The 19,302-nt window shown below is 41.9% G+C and overlaps 1 protein-coding gene across 1 annotated transcript in view; it reads left to right on the plus strand.

The window, feature by feature from the left end:
• SLC24A1 (solute carrier family 24 member 1) overlaps positions 1 to 19,302 on the plus strand; it is a 195,835-nt gene that overhangs the window by 146,191 nt on the left and 30,342 nt on the right. Inside the window, exon 6 of the mRNA XM_078684072.1 lies at positions 9,043 to 9,267. Coding sequence (XP_078540198.1) covers positions 9,043 to 9,267 — 225 coding nt within the window. The remainder of the gene's footprint in view (positions 1 to 9,042; positions 9,268 to 19,302) is intronic.

Below are 19,302 nucleotides of genomic sequence, written 5' to 3' on the forward strand. Positions count from 1 at the left end.
TTTATTATTTGTGTGTAATTTCACCCATGATCGTTCAGGAACATCTCTACCCAACACTGTGCCGCACAGGGCCCATATAATTTCATCTCTCATAAAAATTGTGCTGGGAGTGCGGCAGTATCGTGTATATTTTTTAAAATTGGCCCTGCCATATTTCCTAAAGATGTCACCAATTATGGGAAAGGAGTATGTGATCGTCACTGCATCTCTAATTGTCAATTTGTCGCCCAATGCTTTAGTTGATAGTAGATAAATCACTCTTGTTGGGTCACTTTATACACACTTTCACAATTCTCAAATGATCTAATTTGCCCTCCCACATTCATCTTCTACTAATATGTGTGTGCCACCTATGCAAGCATTGTTTCACGTTGTCTATTAGTTGTGCTATGCTGGGCAAAAAAAGGTCAGGGATCCTAGCTGAAATATTTACACTACGCTAGCACACTAAGGGTTCCTTGACCGTAAAGGAGGGTGTTCTATAACACAGTCACGGTATGCCCTCTTCATTTGTAGCACCAACAACTCTTATTTATCTGCCTTTATGTTGCATTAAGAGTCTTTCCCAAATTGTACCAAGAGTTTCAGATGAGGTAATGAGCTCACTGGGTCAGTTAGATAAAGCAAGATGTTATCTGCAAAGACTGAAATCTTGTGCTATGCTCTTTTCACCCTGCTAAACGTTCTATGGCGAAAAGAAGTGGTGACATGGGCATCCTTGTCTCGTGCCTTTATATAGCCCAACAGAGTGGGCTATACTGGCCGATAAAGGACCGGTCCAGCGTTAAAGTCCCATGACAAGGGCCTTTAACAAGACAGCAGGCCTTTAATGCCATGTATAGCTGCTACAATCGGCTATATGACTATTAGAATATTCCAGCCCTTGAGGGTGGAATATCCTAATCACAAAAACAATGTTGTGAAGTCCAATCTAATAAATAAAAATATGATGAGAAGTAGTACAATGTAGTCGTTTCTTTATTCTGAAGGAGAAACTCCACCTACTGCCCAGCAGCACTATGCCCACTAAACAACGGTCTTCACAGCTCCACTTCAAAACCAAACATTCTAATATTTTATCTGTAGCATACCAATACAGGAAAGGTATATCTCACATAAAGAAATACAAATTAAAACACTAAAAACAACACAATACCACAAAAGACTTTTCAGAGCTGGAGGGGGTTTAAATCCCTGAGGTTCCGAAGCCTTTATTTCGCAGCTGTTGCTGTCATTGTTCAACAGCTAATAGCCACGCATAGGGCCATGGCTATTAGTTGTTAAACAATCACAGCAATAGCCATAGCAAGAAAATGCAATAGGTCTCGCCTTTGACTAAGTTAAACCATTTGCTTTGCTAATGGTATTGTTTAGCAAAGCAAATGGCTTTGACTTTATGAAAGGCGAGACCTATTGCATTTTTAATGCTTGTTTCATTTAAGAAGCTTGTGCCAAACCTGACTGGATTTGGGAAACGAGATGGAGCCATACTGCACATACTTGTTAACACTAGAGAACTTCAGGCTGGTGGGTTGAAAGTGCAAACAGATAAGCAGTGATTAGTGGCGCAGAACCATGGACTCTGCTACAAGGGCTCCCTGGCTGCTATACGGACAAGAAAATACAGCAAGAATCTGTTGCACCACTGATAGCTCCGCCCCTGAAAATGGTGAATAACAAACAACTTATTAAAACAGATGTGCACAAGGTATGCAGCGCTGCTACAAACCCATCGTCCCTAATTCACACCGCTTCACTGGCTCCTTACCTGCAGGAGCAGCCACGGGATTTCTCAAACAACAGGCTCTTTATTGAAAGTTTTTGAATTTGTCTAAAAAAATCCTCCAGGACTTTCCACTTCCCTTAGTTACTGCGCACTGAGTGAGTCACCTGTTCACTAGAGTGAAAATAGTTTTTAGAGCGCAGAGGGAAAGCAGTCCTGTTAAGAAGTTCCGAAACAGGCTCTCGGCAGGAACCCAGCCGTTTTGGGCAGTGATGTTAAAAGTTACAGTAAGAACTACTGGTGCCCCTTTGTAGGGCCATTGGGAGGGATTCCATATTGCCACTAGATCGACTGAAGGACCAATGGGAAGGGGATATCGCCGGTCCGAAAGTGGATAAGGTCTCCGGAACTGCCTGCTTTAACCTAATTAGTTTTTATACATTCCACCGGGCTTATCTGACCCTGGAGCGTATTAATCGGTATTTTGCCAGGGAGGGAGGACGCACGATGCCCGAGGTGTACTACGGTGGGAGCGACATACTTCCACATAGTGTGGAGCTGCACTTCATTAGCATATTACAGGACAGAAGTGACGCAGGAGACGGCTAGGATCACGGAGAGGGTAATTCCATGCACACCGACACATGTACTGCTGAGTTTGTTCCCACATACAGCCAAAACTAAAACCACCGGCAGGTTCCAAGACCTCGCCTTTGTCCTGGCGAAGCGAGAAATTACCCGCAACTGGAAAGACCCGAGGCGCCCCAGTGTACAGGGGTGGAAGCGAGAGCTAGTAAAATGGGTGGGCTGTGAGAGCAGGATCCTTCGAAGGAATGCGCAGCGAGGGATAGGCCGGGAGGAGAGAGCCATGGTGTGGGAGGCGTTGCTGAATGTCATACAGCCGGATGGGCAGGCATCTGACGCTTCTACCCCTGAGAGGCCACCACAGCAGGAGATTCAATAGTGGCGGAGACGGGAAGAAATTACACAGGGGTTCCCGAATAGGGGTGGACATATACCATTCTTCCAGGGACGGGTAGCTACTGAGCAGGGGATACCTGCGGCAGAATTTCTCACACGGACTGACACAAGGAGGGATCCTTCCGAGCTACGGAAATATACTGAAGACAGCAGTGCGGGTTAGGGAGGGGGGGACAGTTAATTGTTTGGATGGATGGGGGGAGGAGGAGGGGTAAAAGGGGCATATCCAGTGGGTCATATTTAGGCACCGAGAGGAGACGACAGAAAAACAGACTCTGAAGGGCCATAGAGTATTTTGCCTTTTGATAAGTCCAGAATGTATGTGTTTCATGATCTGGCTACAGAACTCTGGGGGCTGGGGAAAAAAAGTGCTTAGCAGCTAATTAAGAGGCACTGTCTCCCGCCGCAAGTAAAAGATCAAATCTCGGTGGGTGGGGCCAAAAGCGGACAGGGTGGCAACCCTCAGTGTAATGATTGCCTCCGGTGCAATCATTACACTGTGTTTTGCATCATCCAAGATGCAAAACGATGCACACCAATGCAAACTGTAGGCGGGGCCGCGACATGACTTCTGGAATCGTATAGATTACAAGAAGCACTCACATGGCGAGAGCAGCGCATGCGCTGCCCACGCCAGGCGAGAACTAAAAAGGGGCTCAAGTCAGCCCCTGGTTCTCTGTGGGCTCGGCTGCACTGCTTTTTCTCATTTAGTCAAGCCAGAGAGACCCAGGAGAAGAGGAGCATTAACCTCCCTCCTTCCGAGGCTCCAGTGACTCCTTGAATCATGAGAGGAGGGAGAGGGAAGGCTCTGGTGTGCCCTGGAGCATAGCCTCTGTACTTCATTCTCCCCTGCCCACTTTTATATATTTTGGAGGGACAGAGAAAGAGAAAGGCAGAGGTTGAGTATTAGAACCTTGAAATGTTGAGAGCAGCAGGCCTATACCAGTTTATATAGGCTGCTGCTGCTGCTCCATTGTCTTCAGTGGAGCTCTCAACATTCCAATGATCTAATATATATTATAACTATCTGAGAATATTTCCTTAAGCATGATCATAGCTCTTGGTTGTGTATATGGTACCATAATCACACTGATCCTTTCCACCCCAAATCAAAACTTCCTCGTCACAGATTTTAAGAAAGACCAGCTCACCTTGTCAAACACCTTTTTGGTGGCTAGCCTCCTACATTATCAAACATCTGTCTGTTGCCGAGTAGCCTGGCTGGTCGTTATGGATTAGGTCTGTTAAAAATTCCAGCTGTTTCTTGTATAGGATTTTCATATTGGCCATAATAATACATGCAACTGTGCAATCAGTCCATTAATTAGGTGTACACATTATAAGTTCCTTCCCCGGTTTGGGAAACAGCACCACATATGCGTGACTCATAGATTCAGTCACGCCTGCCTTGTCTGCACAGTTGAAACATTTCCGTAACAATTGGCATCAGGTAGTTCACAAATGTTTTGAAAAATTAATTTGTAATCTTATCAGCCAGGTGACTGGCAAGATTTAATTAATTTGATAACCAACAAAATAACCTCATTCATTGAGAAGGGCCCAGTAAGTCCATCTGTTTGGTTTTCTGTCATTGTGAGGAACCACAATCCCTCAAGAATTAAGAACTGATTCTCAGAGGAGTCCTCCCACCTGTCTACATAGAGCTGCTTTGAATACTCGTGTAAGGCAGCTCCCTACTCCCTTCTCCCTTTTTCTAAAGACTCATTCCAAGTTTTGTCTCTCAGTGCACTGCATGATCTCCCTTTTCCATGTCACATAATGGGTTCATGCCAACAACGTCTAGGCTTTATTGCAGAGTATGTTTGTTTCCCATCTCAAAAATGGCCAAGCTTTTACCTACTTAGTCTCTAATAAAGTGTTCAGTTGGTCTCTGGGGATAATAACTTGTCTCACGTCAGATATGTTCTCTGGCATTATGTGTTTATTTTTTGCTTCATCAGGCTGTTTTTATAATTTGGGTCAACAATCTACATCTCTTGTCTATAGGTGCTTGTACTCTGAGTTTTCCTCTGTGCCCCACCCTCAGTGCATTCCATAGGATGCCCCAGAATATCCCTGGAGAGTTGTGCCTAAAGAGCCTGGGCAATTTCTGACCCATGTGTGAAATCCTGCAAAGTTATCTCCCCCGTTTCCACATTCTATCTGTTGGAGCTCTATCTAGCTGCTTCATTTCCACTCCCAGCGGGGCACGGTCTGGAATTCCAGTTATGCTGATGTCACCAATTCCAGCAGCCCAGAAGAGACTTGGACCACATAAATACTAGAGTAGGTGTAGTGGACTTGTAATAGTGAGTGGAAATTCTTCCCCGTGGGTGTATGCCTTGCCATACTTCAACTAACCTCATTACCTTCAAGGTATGTTTGGTTTCAGGTGATTTCACTCTAGCTGTCTTATTGAACAACCCAGACCTGTCCATTTCTCCACCCATCTCACAGTTAAAGTCAACTCACATGCTCACTTTCTTCTCTGCAAATCCCAGAGCTTCCTCCAGGTTTCTTGAAGGAATCCACTTTGTCCTTCATTGAGGATGTAGATTGAGACCACTGTTATAATGTCAGTCCCCAACCTTCATCTGACCAATGCTTGCCAGTCCTGCTGGGCTATTAGTGTTTCACTGCTCATACTGAAACCATTTGCTGCTCCACCAGTTTTTTGTCTCCTGTAACAAGTACCTGTGTAATCTAGTGATTTGATTTAAACTTCTCAGAGTCTCCTCTTTTTAGATCTGTTTCCTACATTCCCACTATGTCTGCTTTGTATTCTTCAAGTTTAGAGTATACCGTTGATATGTTTTTGGGAGGGGTCAACCCCCACAAATTAAACATTGAACGTTTGAATTGTGTTTGTTAAACTTCATTTATTTAGCTTTATCTTACTCTATTGACCTTTGATCCGAGCTCTAGCTTTTTACATCTCTTTCCCCTTACCCCCTCTCTCTCTTGCACCCATTTACTACTGGGGGGGGAAAAACAACCAAAACAAGTATTGAACAATAAAAAATCTGTGGCCTACTTCATCCTCGAGACCTCACTCAGTCATCTCATTCATGACAAAAAATCTCCTTGGGGGCCATTGTCAAGGACTAGACCCTAAGAACGTATGTTGAGTTGCCTCTTCTTGATTGCATGAGGAAAGGACAGATCATGCCAGTAGCCACTGTGATACGATGCACAGATTAATATATGTGAACAGCGGCATGTGTCTCTCTCAGAGTGTCCCAGTTATGTGGGAAAAACACAAGGGGTAAAAAACCTCATTGGCAATCTTGAAGGTTTTGATTGAAGATAAAGATTGCTACTAAAGAGATTAACAAGGCACCGTACTCCTACTGACATCAGGAAGGAAAAACATCTAGAGGAAAGTTCAAACAGCAAGGAGTAAGCATCACGATAGAGGGGTGAATAGAGCAACGACAAATGTGGAAACTGATCTGTTGCGATTCACCCGGCACTTGGAATTCCTCCTTATATACTAGCTCTTCTGCTAATATCCTATGTGCAAACCACCGTATTGAAGAGGGCTGGTTATAATGCTTCTCCATGCTCCTTTTCTGAAAATCATGGTAGTCTCATGGTAAATCAAAATTCTGACATATTTTGATCAACATTTTATTCCATGATACTGCCAGTCCACTACCATCCATGCCTCTTATGCCAGACAGCTATTGGAGCCCCCTTTCAAGTGGCAGGGAGGTTTAGGTGGTGCAAGCGCTCAGCCATGTGTTGAGCACCACATATCAGAACACATCACCTAACAATTTCATTAGCACTTGCTACTCCATAGCCCTTGCTGGGAGTCCTGTATTTCTTGGCTCAGTTCTCAACCAAAATAGAACAGCCAGCTGCTGATGGACAATGCTGCTATTGGCCGATTTAGTTATGTAGCTAGGCTGAGTATCTGGAGTGCTAGGAATTCAGTGACCCCATGTTTCTCTTCCCTTTCTTGTATCCTGGAGTATGGGATATGTTATCATTGATTAGTCTTTAGATATGCTTAGCCATGCCGTTTTTCTGTCTCTGGGTTCACCATCATTTTCTCTCCACTCAGTGAGTCTATGTCTAGTTCCCCAAGGAAACTTTGATAACAAATGCACGCCCCTTTTTTTCCAACGATTCTGCAATTGGTCGGTTCCATCTCCATTTAAGCAATGTGGTTTGAGCAAGCTGCTGCATCAAAAGCTCATTGTCTCCCTGGAAGCTGAAAGGGATCCACTTCCAGCACAAGACTTTTTGATAAACAATACGCCATTTTAGTGACTTGGACCAGATTTAGACACTGACGGACATAGTACAATCTGTCAGGCTAATGGAGGATTTAATGTGTGACGTGTGGTTGCTCTTCTTATTTAGAGATTCTTGCAGGCCCAGCGGTCATCTCTGTTGAACTGAAACTCCATCACAGCAGCTCTATTTCAAGTACAAAAAGTTATGTGCTTTAATGGGATGGGCTTCTAAATCCCCAGGTTTCGGTGATTTCAAACCCTTCTATGGTGCATTCAGCGGCATGTTTACCTTGAACACATAGACGCTGTTGTGTTCCTGGGCCTGTGTTCTCATTATCCAACAGGCCATCTTGGGACTCAGATCAGTGCCCCCCATCCATTAGTGTAGGTGCGTTTCTAAAGGCCTCTGTATAAGGCCCCAGGAGTCCCACGGTGATGCTCTCTCGGTCACTAAAATCCTCCACGTTCTCTGGACCCCATGTCAGGGTCAGCAAGGGAGAAGGCCCATAATTCTAACAGACTGGGTGTTCCATCCTGGTAGCCGCCTATTTCCTTTGTGATGGTCTTTTTCAGCATCTGCTTGTATGGCTTCGACTCGCTCACCCATAGTGACCACCCATGGCATTGTTTGCTTGACATAAGCTCAAATAAATCCTTTTCTAGCACTAAAGATGTTTCTTTTTTATCATGTTGATGTCTCAATAGAGTCATCTAGATTACTTGTCTCTGGCCACTGTGCCAAGTTGAAATCCAAGTCTTGTAGTATACCAAAAATCATTCCAAGATGGCCCCTGGTGTGCACAAATGTGTGAGCGCACAAACCATCTTGTAATTTTTTTTTTTGTTATACTTTATAATTAGTTTATAGTTCCAAGATGATGGACAGACATTTTGGAAGTAACTTAAGAAATAAAGCATATGCATGAATGCTGTGCAATCACAAAGAAGTGAGCCGCCCTCTATAGCTGTGCAGCAACTGGTCAGTTGCGAAGATAACGTACCACATTTCTTAAAATAAATGACACAGGACAGGGGTAGGGGAGGAAGAGTGCAATGGAGACAACAGTGAAGCAGGGGAGTGAATGTGGTTGTGACAAAGTGCAGCTACTAGATGCTTGCAAAACAATGGAGTAGGGACCAGGACCGGAGGTACTGAGCAACAAGAGGAGGGCAGATGGCAAGAGAGAGGAAAGCATGCACTTCCATCCAGCCCTAAAAACAAATGAAAAATATAGTTTCCTTGTTCGGCAGTGGAAGGATACAAACCATCCAGTTAAAAAATGTAAAAAAACATATGTTCCAAGGGTGGGTTAAAAACAAGAACAGGGAGAAAAACCATCAAATTGGGAACATCAGACAGAGATAGTAAAAATAAAAGGCATCCAAACATAAGCAAGGGTCTGACCCAAAGCCTACTCTGTGTATTGCATTGCACAGAATCTAAAAGAGGTCCTGAATAAGCACAGCTAAAGCTACTTGTAGGCACGCCCTAAAAAAGGCCCCTCTCCAGGACTATCTGTGCAGCACCGAGCTACTGAGGCTTCACACCACTTTGGTGGGAGCAGCCCTACATCTTTCTTCCTCTAAGATGGTGGAGGAATTCTTGTAAAGTGTTATCTATGGTGCATCGCGCTTTGCAGGCATCCAGTGAGCTGCTTCATATCGTGTCCTTAGTTTAAAAAATAACTAAATCAGCGTAGTGATGTTGCACTGGAGGAAGGATGCGGGGGACACAAAGTATAGTAAAACTTGTTGAGAGGGCAGGGAAGTGAGCACTGAGGATAAGAAAGGACAGATAAAAAGAATATTAATGGAGAAAGATGAGTAGGACATATCCAGCTGGCTATGCTTACACATCAATTTACATAATTCATATGCTCAGACAATTATGTTGTCAGTCGCTTGATTGTTTCCCTCCTCATCCAATGCAAATGGCTGTCAATGGCCATTCTATAGCAGCCCTCTTTTCGTACAATCAAGTATCTGTTGCATATACTCATCTTCCCAGACTATAGGTTCACATGACCAGTGTGCTGTACTGATGGCAGCTTGTTTATTCCCTCTGTTGTCAATTGTGTATTTCTGGGTTTTCAGGCAGATGAAGGCGGTGGAGATAAAGAAGACAGCAGCTCAGATGGTAGCGATGACGACGACAGTGAATCAGACGACAGTGACGATGACAGCGATGAGGAAGAGGAAGAGCTGGAGGAACCATTGTCCCTGGAGTGGCCAGACACCAAGAGAAAACAAATAACCTACCTGTTCCTCCTGCCCATTGTTTTCCCTCTCTGGCTAACAGTGCCAGATGTACGTAGCCCGGTAAGTGACCCGAAACCATAATACCTGACATGCATGACATGGAAGGTCCTCTATGTGCTCAAATTGCCTGTCATGAATAGTCCGGTAAGTGACCCATATCTTCATGCACACAATAGTAAACATGATGTGCAGACTTGTAAGAGACTTGTGTACTAGTGCCAAAAGTTCCCTTTCTGCTCATAGTCTGAAAAGTGTCCTGTAGTGTGCCAACCAGCTACACTGCTCTCATAGTGGGCCACATGCATCCCAAGGGATTAAATAAAGGACACCTGACTATTTAGCGTCAGTGTGGTAGTACCGCAGTCAACTGGTGGTGTGCTCCTAGGCCTTGACACGAGGTCGACCCTGGATCTTTGCACTGGAGACAAGGTGGGTCTCACCCATCATGTGTGCAGAGACGATCCATAGGAGGTGGTGTGCGCTGCTCTGTAGCCTGCGGCTGGCTGCTATGATGGTGGTAGCACCATTGCATGAGCGCGGGCTGAGTCACCAAGAGAGGATCGGTGTACGGGGCAGGCCTTCAGAAGCTGCAATCGTGGAGAGGCAGCTGTGCACACCCATGATGCTGTCCCACGACAAGTAAATATGAAACCAAGACAAGGGTTTGGGCTCATGCAGTAAGGTCAAGCCTCACTAAGCTGGGTAACAAAACAAACTACCAGTACTGCAAACTTACTCTAGGGCAAATCATCAAAACATAGTGAAACAAAACACCATATTAACAAGACTGCTTTTTCTGTCTGAAGTAAATCTTTATGTTTATAATTTTTTCCAAAAAGAACACATTTTATGAATTTTATATCACATCACCACATAAAATACAAGGATAAATCAATTTGTTGATTATAACATATACATTACGAAATTGGACATATACATTAACAATCTCCTATCACACCTTCCACACACACACATTCACCCAGACTCACTAGAGCCACTCATACTTTTTATTTACACAATATAATTTTTTTTCAACCGTTCTGACAATGATTAATACTTTTATATCAGAAGCAACCTTGGAATAAATTCTAATTTTTAGAACATTTAGTGCATTTTTTGAGAACTCCTAAGGTCACATAAAGGCTGGTCTACGCGTTTCGAACACCCTTATTAGGGGGTGCTCTCGTCAGGACCACATATCTGAAAGACATAGGGGAGGTGTTTTAGGGTCAAAGCTAGAAGCACATAATTGTAATGGCACAACCGCCAAACACTGTTCTTACCTCTGCCTTGTAGCAGAACGAAATTAGAGGAGAAAATCTGCAAATAATCAAAAAGGGGCGAGCTGAGTTTTGCCATTCTCAACATTAACTAGTTAAAACAACTTCCAATAGTACCACCGTAACCGTCGCTTGACAGTGCAATCAATCATACTCACATTATCTGTTTGTTTTGAGCTGCCTTCACTGGAATGTGATGAATTATTTTAATTGGACCTATAGCGTGGAGGAATGGAGGACAGACTGTCAGAAGCCACTACTCTCAAAAATTGATGAAAAAAGGTAGGAATGCCTGGCCGGGAGCTTACTTGTAATTGAAGACGTTCAGGTGCCGGTAGTAGTACCTCGTTTCCCTTTCAGTTCTAGTTCATTAATTTTTCATTCTGAAAAGGACGGAGAATAATGTTTTAGCATCAGATCTTATTTGTCTCGATGTACACTGAAGTTAAGCGGCTGAGCCTTCATTTGTCATACCATGTCGGTCGGCGTTCGAGTCCTGTATTTTCCATCTGAGTCGCTTTGTTTTTTGGCGGATTTCCGGTATTAAAAAGGTCCGAGCTTAGCCGACGTGTAAATGCGGTGACCACTCCCAGGGCTTCTGGGATTTGTAGTTCCGAAGGGCAATCTCATATTTATCGATATAATTATATGCTCTTGTTAATTGTACTTGCATCGATTAGAAAGGATTAAGGGTGCTGGCAACGCTGTAGATGTTTAGGATTTGTGGCGGAACATATTATATTGGAAATGTTGTAGATGGTGTGAACTTGTGGAGGACACGGACTTTATTTATTATTAACTGGACACTTTCACGAGCGGTTATGATAACCTGTATATTTCGGAAATTTCATTGAGGCCATCAACTGCTGTGTTGAATTTTATAATAAGTATAGCTTCTCGTCTAGCCAGTTTCTCTTCCATGTCTCCTCCTCGAGGGTCTAGTTCAATTTTCGATAAAACTGTCCATTTAATCTCGGATTCTGTGTGTTTTTTTGTTTTCCAATGATTTACTAGAGGCGCTGTCTGCACATTGTTTTTGATTCGTGATTTGTGTTGTGTGATTCTACTCCTTATTTCTTGGTTCGTTTTCCCAATGTAAACCATGTTACATGGACAACTAATTCCATATATTACATAACGAGATTTACAATTTGTGAATACCTCATGTTTCCAAAAGGTTTGTTTGTGCTTAAACAGTGTTCCTTCCTCAGTGGTGGAACATCATGTACAAGTGCCACATTTGTGATGGCCTTGTACTGGAGGTAAGCTCAACATTGATCTTATAGATGGTTGTTTCTTTTGGGGCAGTGCAGCACGGACCAAATGGTTTGCAATATTTTGATCTTTTTTGAAGGCAAACAAGGGTTTATCTTTTAGCGACACGTCCAAATTTTTGACCAAATGCCAATTTTGGTTTATCACCTTTTTGAGGAGATTCGAGTTCGGACAGAAAGTCGAAACACACACGATTCTTTCTAGTGGCATTTTCACTTTTTTCTTTAGAAGTTCCTCTCTTGGTGTCCACCACGCCCTCTTCATAGAGCGTTTCAGTAGTTTTTTTGGATACCCACGTTCTAGCAGATTTTGTGTCAGTAAATTAGCATGAATCTCATATTCATCTCTGAAATGACAATTTCTTTTTATTCGCAGGTACTGACCGAATGGTAGGTTTTCCTTTAAATTCCTGGGGTGATTGCTTTCAAAGTGTAACGCTTTGTTGCGATCGGTCGGTTTTTTGTATAGTGTGGTAACCAATTTTTTGTCTGATGGATAGACTTCTACGTCCAAAAAGGCCAATTTTTTTTCTAGAATAGGTTATACTGAATTTAATTTCATAAGTTCGACTGTTTAGCCATTCATGAAATTCTTGTAGTTCATCTTCGTCTCCTGTCCAGATGGCAAACACGTCGTCAATAAAACGACTCCAGTGCGAGATGTACTGTGCAAATGGATTGTCTTGGTAAATGAACTTATCTTCAAATTTGGACATAAAAAGAATAGCCAATTCCGGAGCAAAGGGGCAGCCCATCGCTACACCCCCTGTTTGATAAAAAAATTCGCCGTTGAAGTAATTTTTCTTTAGGGCGAATGAGGCCAGCTCTATAATGAACTCTGTTGGAATTCTGACTGGTTTATCTCTAGTCTCCAGAAAAGACGCAATTACCTCCAGACCTTCAGTCTGCGGTATCTGAGTATATAACGAAGTCACATCTAGTGTAACCAAAAAATGTGAATCCTCAATAAAGTCAATCGATTCAAGCTTATTAATTAAATCTGAGGTATCTCTGAGATAAGATTTTACTTGAGGGAGGAACGGTTTCAGGAAATGGTCCACAAATTTTGAAATCGGTTCTAGTAAAGAGTCACAGGCCGATACTATCGGTCTACCGGGTGGTTTTGATTGGTCCTTATGGATTTTCGGAAGGATGTAAAATTGAGGAATACTTGGATGTTTGCATTGAAGAAATTCAAATTCCTTTTTTCCTAACAATCCATCTGTGAATCCCTTTTCCAAAATTAGTTTCAATTGATTGTTGAGTTCAGGCGTTGGATCTTTAGAAACTCTCCTGTAGCATTTTTGGTCATTGAGTTGTACTGTCAAGCGACGGTTACGGTGGTACTATTGGAAGTTGTTTTAACTAGTTAATGTTTAGAATGGCAAAACTCAGCTCGCCCCTTTTTGATTATTTGCAGATTTTCTCCTCTCATTTCGTTCTGCTACAAGGCAGAGGTAAGAACAGTGTTTGGCGGTTGTGCGATTACAATTATGTGCTTCTAGCTTTGACCCTAAAACACCTCCCCTATGTCTTTCAGATATGTGGTCCTGACGAGAGCACCCCCTAATAAGGGTGTTCGAAACGCGTAGACCAGCCTTCTTGCGACCTTAGGAGTTCTCAAAAAATGCACTAAATGTTCTAAAAATTAGAATTTATTCCAAGGTTGCTTCTGATAAAAAAGTATTAATCATTGTCAGAACGGTTGAAAAAAATGTATATTGTGTAAATAAAAAGTATGAGTGGCTCTAGTGAGTCTGGGTGAATGTGTGTGTGTGGAAGGTGTGATAGGAGATTGTTAATGTATATGTCCAATTTCGTAATGTATATGTTATAATCAACAAATTGATTTATCTTTGTATTTTATGTGGTGATGCGATATAAAATTCATAAAATGTGTTCTTTTTGGAAAAAATTATAAACATAAAGATTTATTGCAGACAGAAAAAGCAGTCTTGTTAATATGGTGTTTTGTTTCACTATGTTTTGATGATTTGCCCTAAAGTTTGCAGTACTGGTAGTTTGTTTTGTTACCCAGCTTAGTGAGGCTTGACCTTACTGCATGAGCCCAAACCCTTGTCTTGGTTTCATATTTACTGGCAGAAAGTTTTCTGCGAGGTTGTCCTGCGCCCGGTTTTGTGGTTATCTAACTGTGTCAGAAGTCGGTTGAGAGTGGTGCGGTGTGTCCGCATTGTATGTTTTGTTGAGATAGGTAGAAAGAGTCAAGAAGTGTTGAATTATAGAGTAGAATGTCAGAAGACCAAACGTTTGCGTACAGTGAGGATCATATTAAAAAATTGCTAGAAGCACCACCTGTTTTCGCATCTGCTTCCTTAAGCACCTTAGCAAAGAATCAAAATGAAACTGACAAACTTTTAAGACTAAAGAAAAAACAAATTAGGACGGACCTACACGGACACTTTCTTCTTCAACACTTAAGAGCAGGAACCATTCCTGGCGGCTTACAAATTAAAAACGTTCCGGTAGTCTTCACGGAGGACCCAATTTATAAGAAGGGATATAGTTTCATTGAAACTAAGTGCAGCAGAGACCTTATGGTGCTTACCATTGAAACAGCCCAGAGACTTTCGATTGAACAATTGAAAGAAATTGAAATCTTAGAATCTGAGATCAAAACAAATCAATTGATTACAGACGCCAAATCTCTCCTTGAGAAAGTCGATAAGGAAATACTGGACTTTAAAGACTTCACAATAAATCAAAAGAGCAACCAGTTTGAAAAAGACAAACAAAACTTCTCATTTGAAAAAGTATACCCATTTCTTCAACAAGATTTCTATTCAAGACCTGAATCCAGACGGCATTTAGGAGAATTCCAAGGCCGATCTACAAAAAACGTCATCACCTTCTCAGACACTTCATCTTCTAGTGGCAGTGAAAGTGATACTACTGACAAACGGCGTAACGGCAATCAAAAAGGCAATTATCAACAACAACAACAACAACCTTTTTTAGGGAGAGGCCAACCGCAAACAAGAGGACGACCCAGGTACAACCAACAACCATGGGAAATGTCAACGCGCCGGCAAAATTACAAGAATTGGTAAAGTCGTCAATACATAATCTTTCTAACAAATGGAGAGAAGAGTATTCTGGAAAAAGGTTTAACTTTTGTCCCAGTAAAACACACCAATTTTGTAAAACTAAAAACGGAAGCCATTGAATTTTGCCGCAAAATAAAATTAAAAACATTTTTTGCCAATACATTGATTGACCAACCTGTAGAAACAACAGGCCTAAGAAAGAAATCATCCTTTTATCCTCCTTCTAATAAAATCCCAAAAGAAGTAATCACGTTTGAAAAAACAATACTTTCAGCTATTAACAACATGGAAAAAAAGAAGATGAAATGGATAAAATACAATATCTCAAAAAATTAGAAAGAAGCTCTGGAAAGTCTAAAAAACGACACGACAGTCGTGATTAAGCAGGCAGACAAGGGGGGATCTATAGTGATTTGGGACACGAATAAATACATCACTGAGGTGATGAGACAACTCAATGACCAAAAATGCTACAGGAGAGTTCCTAAAGATCCAACGCCTGAACTCAACAATCAATTGAAACTAATTTTGGAAAAGGGATTCACAGATGGATTGTTAGGAAAAAAGGAATTTGAATTTCTTCAATGCAAACATCCAAGGATTCCTCAATTTTACATCCTTCCGAAAATCCATAAGGACCAATCAAAACCACCCGGTAGACCGATAGTATCGGCCTGTGACTCTTTACTAGAACCGATTTCAAAATTTGTGGACCATTTCCTGAAACCGTTCCTCCCTCAAGTAAAATCTTATCTCAGAGATACCTCAGATTTCATTAATAAGCTTGAATCGATTGATTTTATTGAGGATTCACATTTTTTGGTTACACTAGATGTGACTTCGTTATATACTCAGATACCGCAGACTGAAGGTCTGGAGGTAATTGCGTCTTTTCTGGAGACTAGAGATAAACCAGTCAGAATTCCAACAGAGTTCATTATAGAGCTGGCCTCATTCGCCCTAAAGAAAAATTACTTCAACGGCGAATTTTTTTATCAAACAGGGGGTGTAGCAATGGGCTGCCCCTTTGCTCAGGAATTTGCTATTCTTTTTATGTCCAAATTTGAAGATAAGTCCATTTACCAAGACAATCCATTTGCACAGTACATCTCGCACTGGAGTCGTTTTATTGACGACGTGTTTGCCATCTGGACAGGAGACGAAGATGAACTACTAGAATTTCATGAATGGCTAAACAGTCGAACTTATGAAATTAAAATCAGTATAACCTATTCTGGAAAGAAATTGGCCTTTTTGGACGTAGAAGTCTATCCATCAGACAAAAAATTGGTCACCACACTATACAAAAAACCGACAGATCGCAACAAAGCGTTACACTTTGAAAGCAATCACCCCAGGAATTTAAAGGAAAAACTACCATTCGGTCAGTACCTGCGAATAAAAAGAAATTGTCATTTCAGAGATGAATATGAGATTCATGCTAATTTACTAACACAAAATCTGCTAGAACGTGGGTATCCAAAAAAACTACTGAAACGCTCTATGAAGAGGGCGTGGTGGACACCAAGAGAGGAACTTCTAAAGAAAAAAGTGAAAATACCACTAGAAAGAATCGTGTGTGTTTCGACTTTCTGTCCGAACTCGAATCTCCTCAAAAAGGTGATAAACCAAAATTGGCATTTGGTCGAAAATTTGGACGTGTCGCTAAAAGATAAACCCTTGTTTGACTTCAAAAAAGATCAAAATATTGCGAACCATTTGGTCCGTGCTGCACTGCCCCAAAAGAAACAACCATCTATAAGATCAATGTTGAGCTTACCTCCAGTACAAGGCCATCACAAATGTGGCACTTGTACATGCTGTTCCACCACTAAGGAAGGAACACTGTTTAAGCACAAACAAACCTTTTGGAAACATGAGGTATTCACAAATTGTAAATCTCGTTATGTAATATATGGAATTTGTTGTCCATGTAACATGGTTTACATTGGGAAAATGAACCAAGAAATAAGGAGTAGAATCACACAACACAAATCACGAATCAAAAACAATGTGCAGACAGCGCCTCTAGTAAATCATTGGAAAACAAAAAACCACACAGAATCAGAGATTAAATGGACAGTTTTATCAAAAACTGAACCAGACCCTCGAGGAGGAGACATGGAACTGGCTAGACGAGAAGCTATGCTTATTATAAAATTCAACACAGCAGTTGATGGCCTCAATGAAATTTCCGAAATATACAGGTTATCATAACCGCTCGTGAAAGTGTCCAGTTAATAATAAATAAAGTCCGTATCCTCCACAAGTTCACACCATCTACAACATTTCCAATATAATATGTTCCGCCACAAATCCTAAACATCTACAGCGTTGCCAGCACCCTTAATCCTTTCTAATCGATGCAAGTACAATTAACAAGAGCATATAATTATATCGATAAATATGAGATTGCCCTTCGGAACTACAAATCCCAGAAGCCCTGGGAGTGGTCACCGCATTTACACGTCGGCTAAGCTCCGACCTTTTTAATACCAGAAATCCGCCAAAAAACAAAGCGACCCAGATGGAAAATACAGGACTCGAACGCCGACCGACATGGTATGACAAATGAAGGCTCAGCCGCTTAACTTCAGTGTACATCGAGACAAATACGATCTGATGCTAAAACATTATTCTCCGTCCTTTTCAGAATGCAAAATTAATGAACTAGAACTGAAAGGGAAACGAGGTACTACTACCGGCACCTGAACGTCTTCAATTACAAGTAAGCTCCCGGCCAGGCATTCCTACCTTTTTTCATCAATTTTTGAGAGTAGTGGCTTCTGACAGTCTGTCCTCCATTCCTCCACGCTATAGGTCCAATTAAAATAATTCATCACATTCCAGTGAAGGCAGCTCAAAACAAACAGATAATGTGAGTATGATTGATTGTACTGTCAAGCGACGGTTACGGTGGTACTATTGGAAGTTGTTTTAACTAGTTAATGTTGAGAATGGCAAAACTCAGCTCGCCCCTTTTTGATTATTTGCAGATTTTCTCCTCTCATTTCGTTCTGCTACAAGGCAGAGGTAAGAACAGTGTTTGGCGGTTGTGCGATTACAATTATGTGCTTCTAGCTTTGACCCTAAAACACCTCCCCTATGTCTTTCAGATATGTGGTCCTGACGAGAGCACCCCCTAATAAGGGTGTTCAAAACGCGTAGACCAGCCTTCTTGCGACCTTAGGAGTTCTCAAAAAATGCACTAAATGTTCTAAAAATTAGAATTTATTCCAAGGTTGCTTCTGATAAAAAGTATTAATCATTGTCAGAACGGTTGAAAAAAATTTATATTGTGTAAATAAAAAGTATGAGTGGCTCTAGTGAGTCTGGGTGAATGTGTGTGTGTGGAAGGTGTGATAGGAGATTGTTAATGTATATGTCCAATTTCGTAATGTATATGTTATAATCAACAAATTGATTTATCCTTGTATTTTATGTGGTGATGTGATATAAAATTCATAAAATGTGTTCTTTTTGGAAAAAATTATAAACATAAAGATTTATTTCAGACAGAAAAAGCAGTCTTGTTAATATGGTGTTTTGTTTCACTATGTTTTGATGATTTGCCCTAGAGTAAGTTTGCAGTACTGGTAGTTTGTTTTGTTACCCAGTCCCACGACAAGGGCAGAGGAAAGGCATCCGAAGCGCAAGGCATCGAAGGATAAAACAAAAACATGTAAATCAAAAGAAGGAAAAAAAAGAGAACAATACGGCAAAGATAACAAAAGTGTGTCAGTGGCCGGTTGGAGGCACAGTCAGGGAAAGTGCGAGCAACCATTCATCACTGAAGGTGTGGCGCTGAAAAGAACTATAAAAAAACACACAAGATGATGGACGGAATGTTGCACATTGGCAAAACATTCACCCCCAGTCACAGATCTGGGTTTAATCCATCGTTATTTTGCTCACCACGCCACCCCAGCTCAGACATGGCCATATGCAAATCAGTCTTGACCCTGTGCCTCATGGGAACAGTCCAGCCCGAACTGCCAAGCCATGTCTTCCCTGGACGGGAATCAAGCATCCGAGGACCAGTTTCATCAGCCAGGATAGCTTGACTCCAGTGGCGTAGTGAGCACGGGACCCACGTCCATACCCTTCTCACATAGGGCGAACAGCAAAACACACAAGATGATGGACGGAATGTTGCACATTGGCGAAACATTCACCCCCAGTGACAGATCTGGGTTTAATCCGTCGTTATTTTGCTCACTACGCCACCCCAGTTCAGACATGGCCATATGCAAATCAGTCTTGACCCTGTGCCTCATGGGAATAGTCCAGCCTGAATTCAGAAATGAACTATGACATCCGTGGCCATCGCCGAAGCGACTGAGGAAGGAACAGTCGGTTGGTGGGAACCAAAAGTTCCGGAGGTGCCATTTCCAGTGGAAATCGAAATCAAAACCGCAAAAATTTTTAACAAAGAAGGCTACATAATACACTGCGTACTACATGTGGTCAGTGGGA

Source organism: Lissotriton helveticus, chromosome 3_1, assembly GCF_964261635.1.
Source record: "Lissotriton helveticus chromosome 3_1, aLisHel1.1, whole genome shotgun sequence".
In the NCBI taxonomy this organism is placed as follows: Eukaryota; Metazoa; Chordata; class Amphibia; order Caudata; family Salamandridae; genus Lissotriton; species Lissotriton helveticus.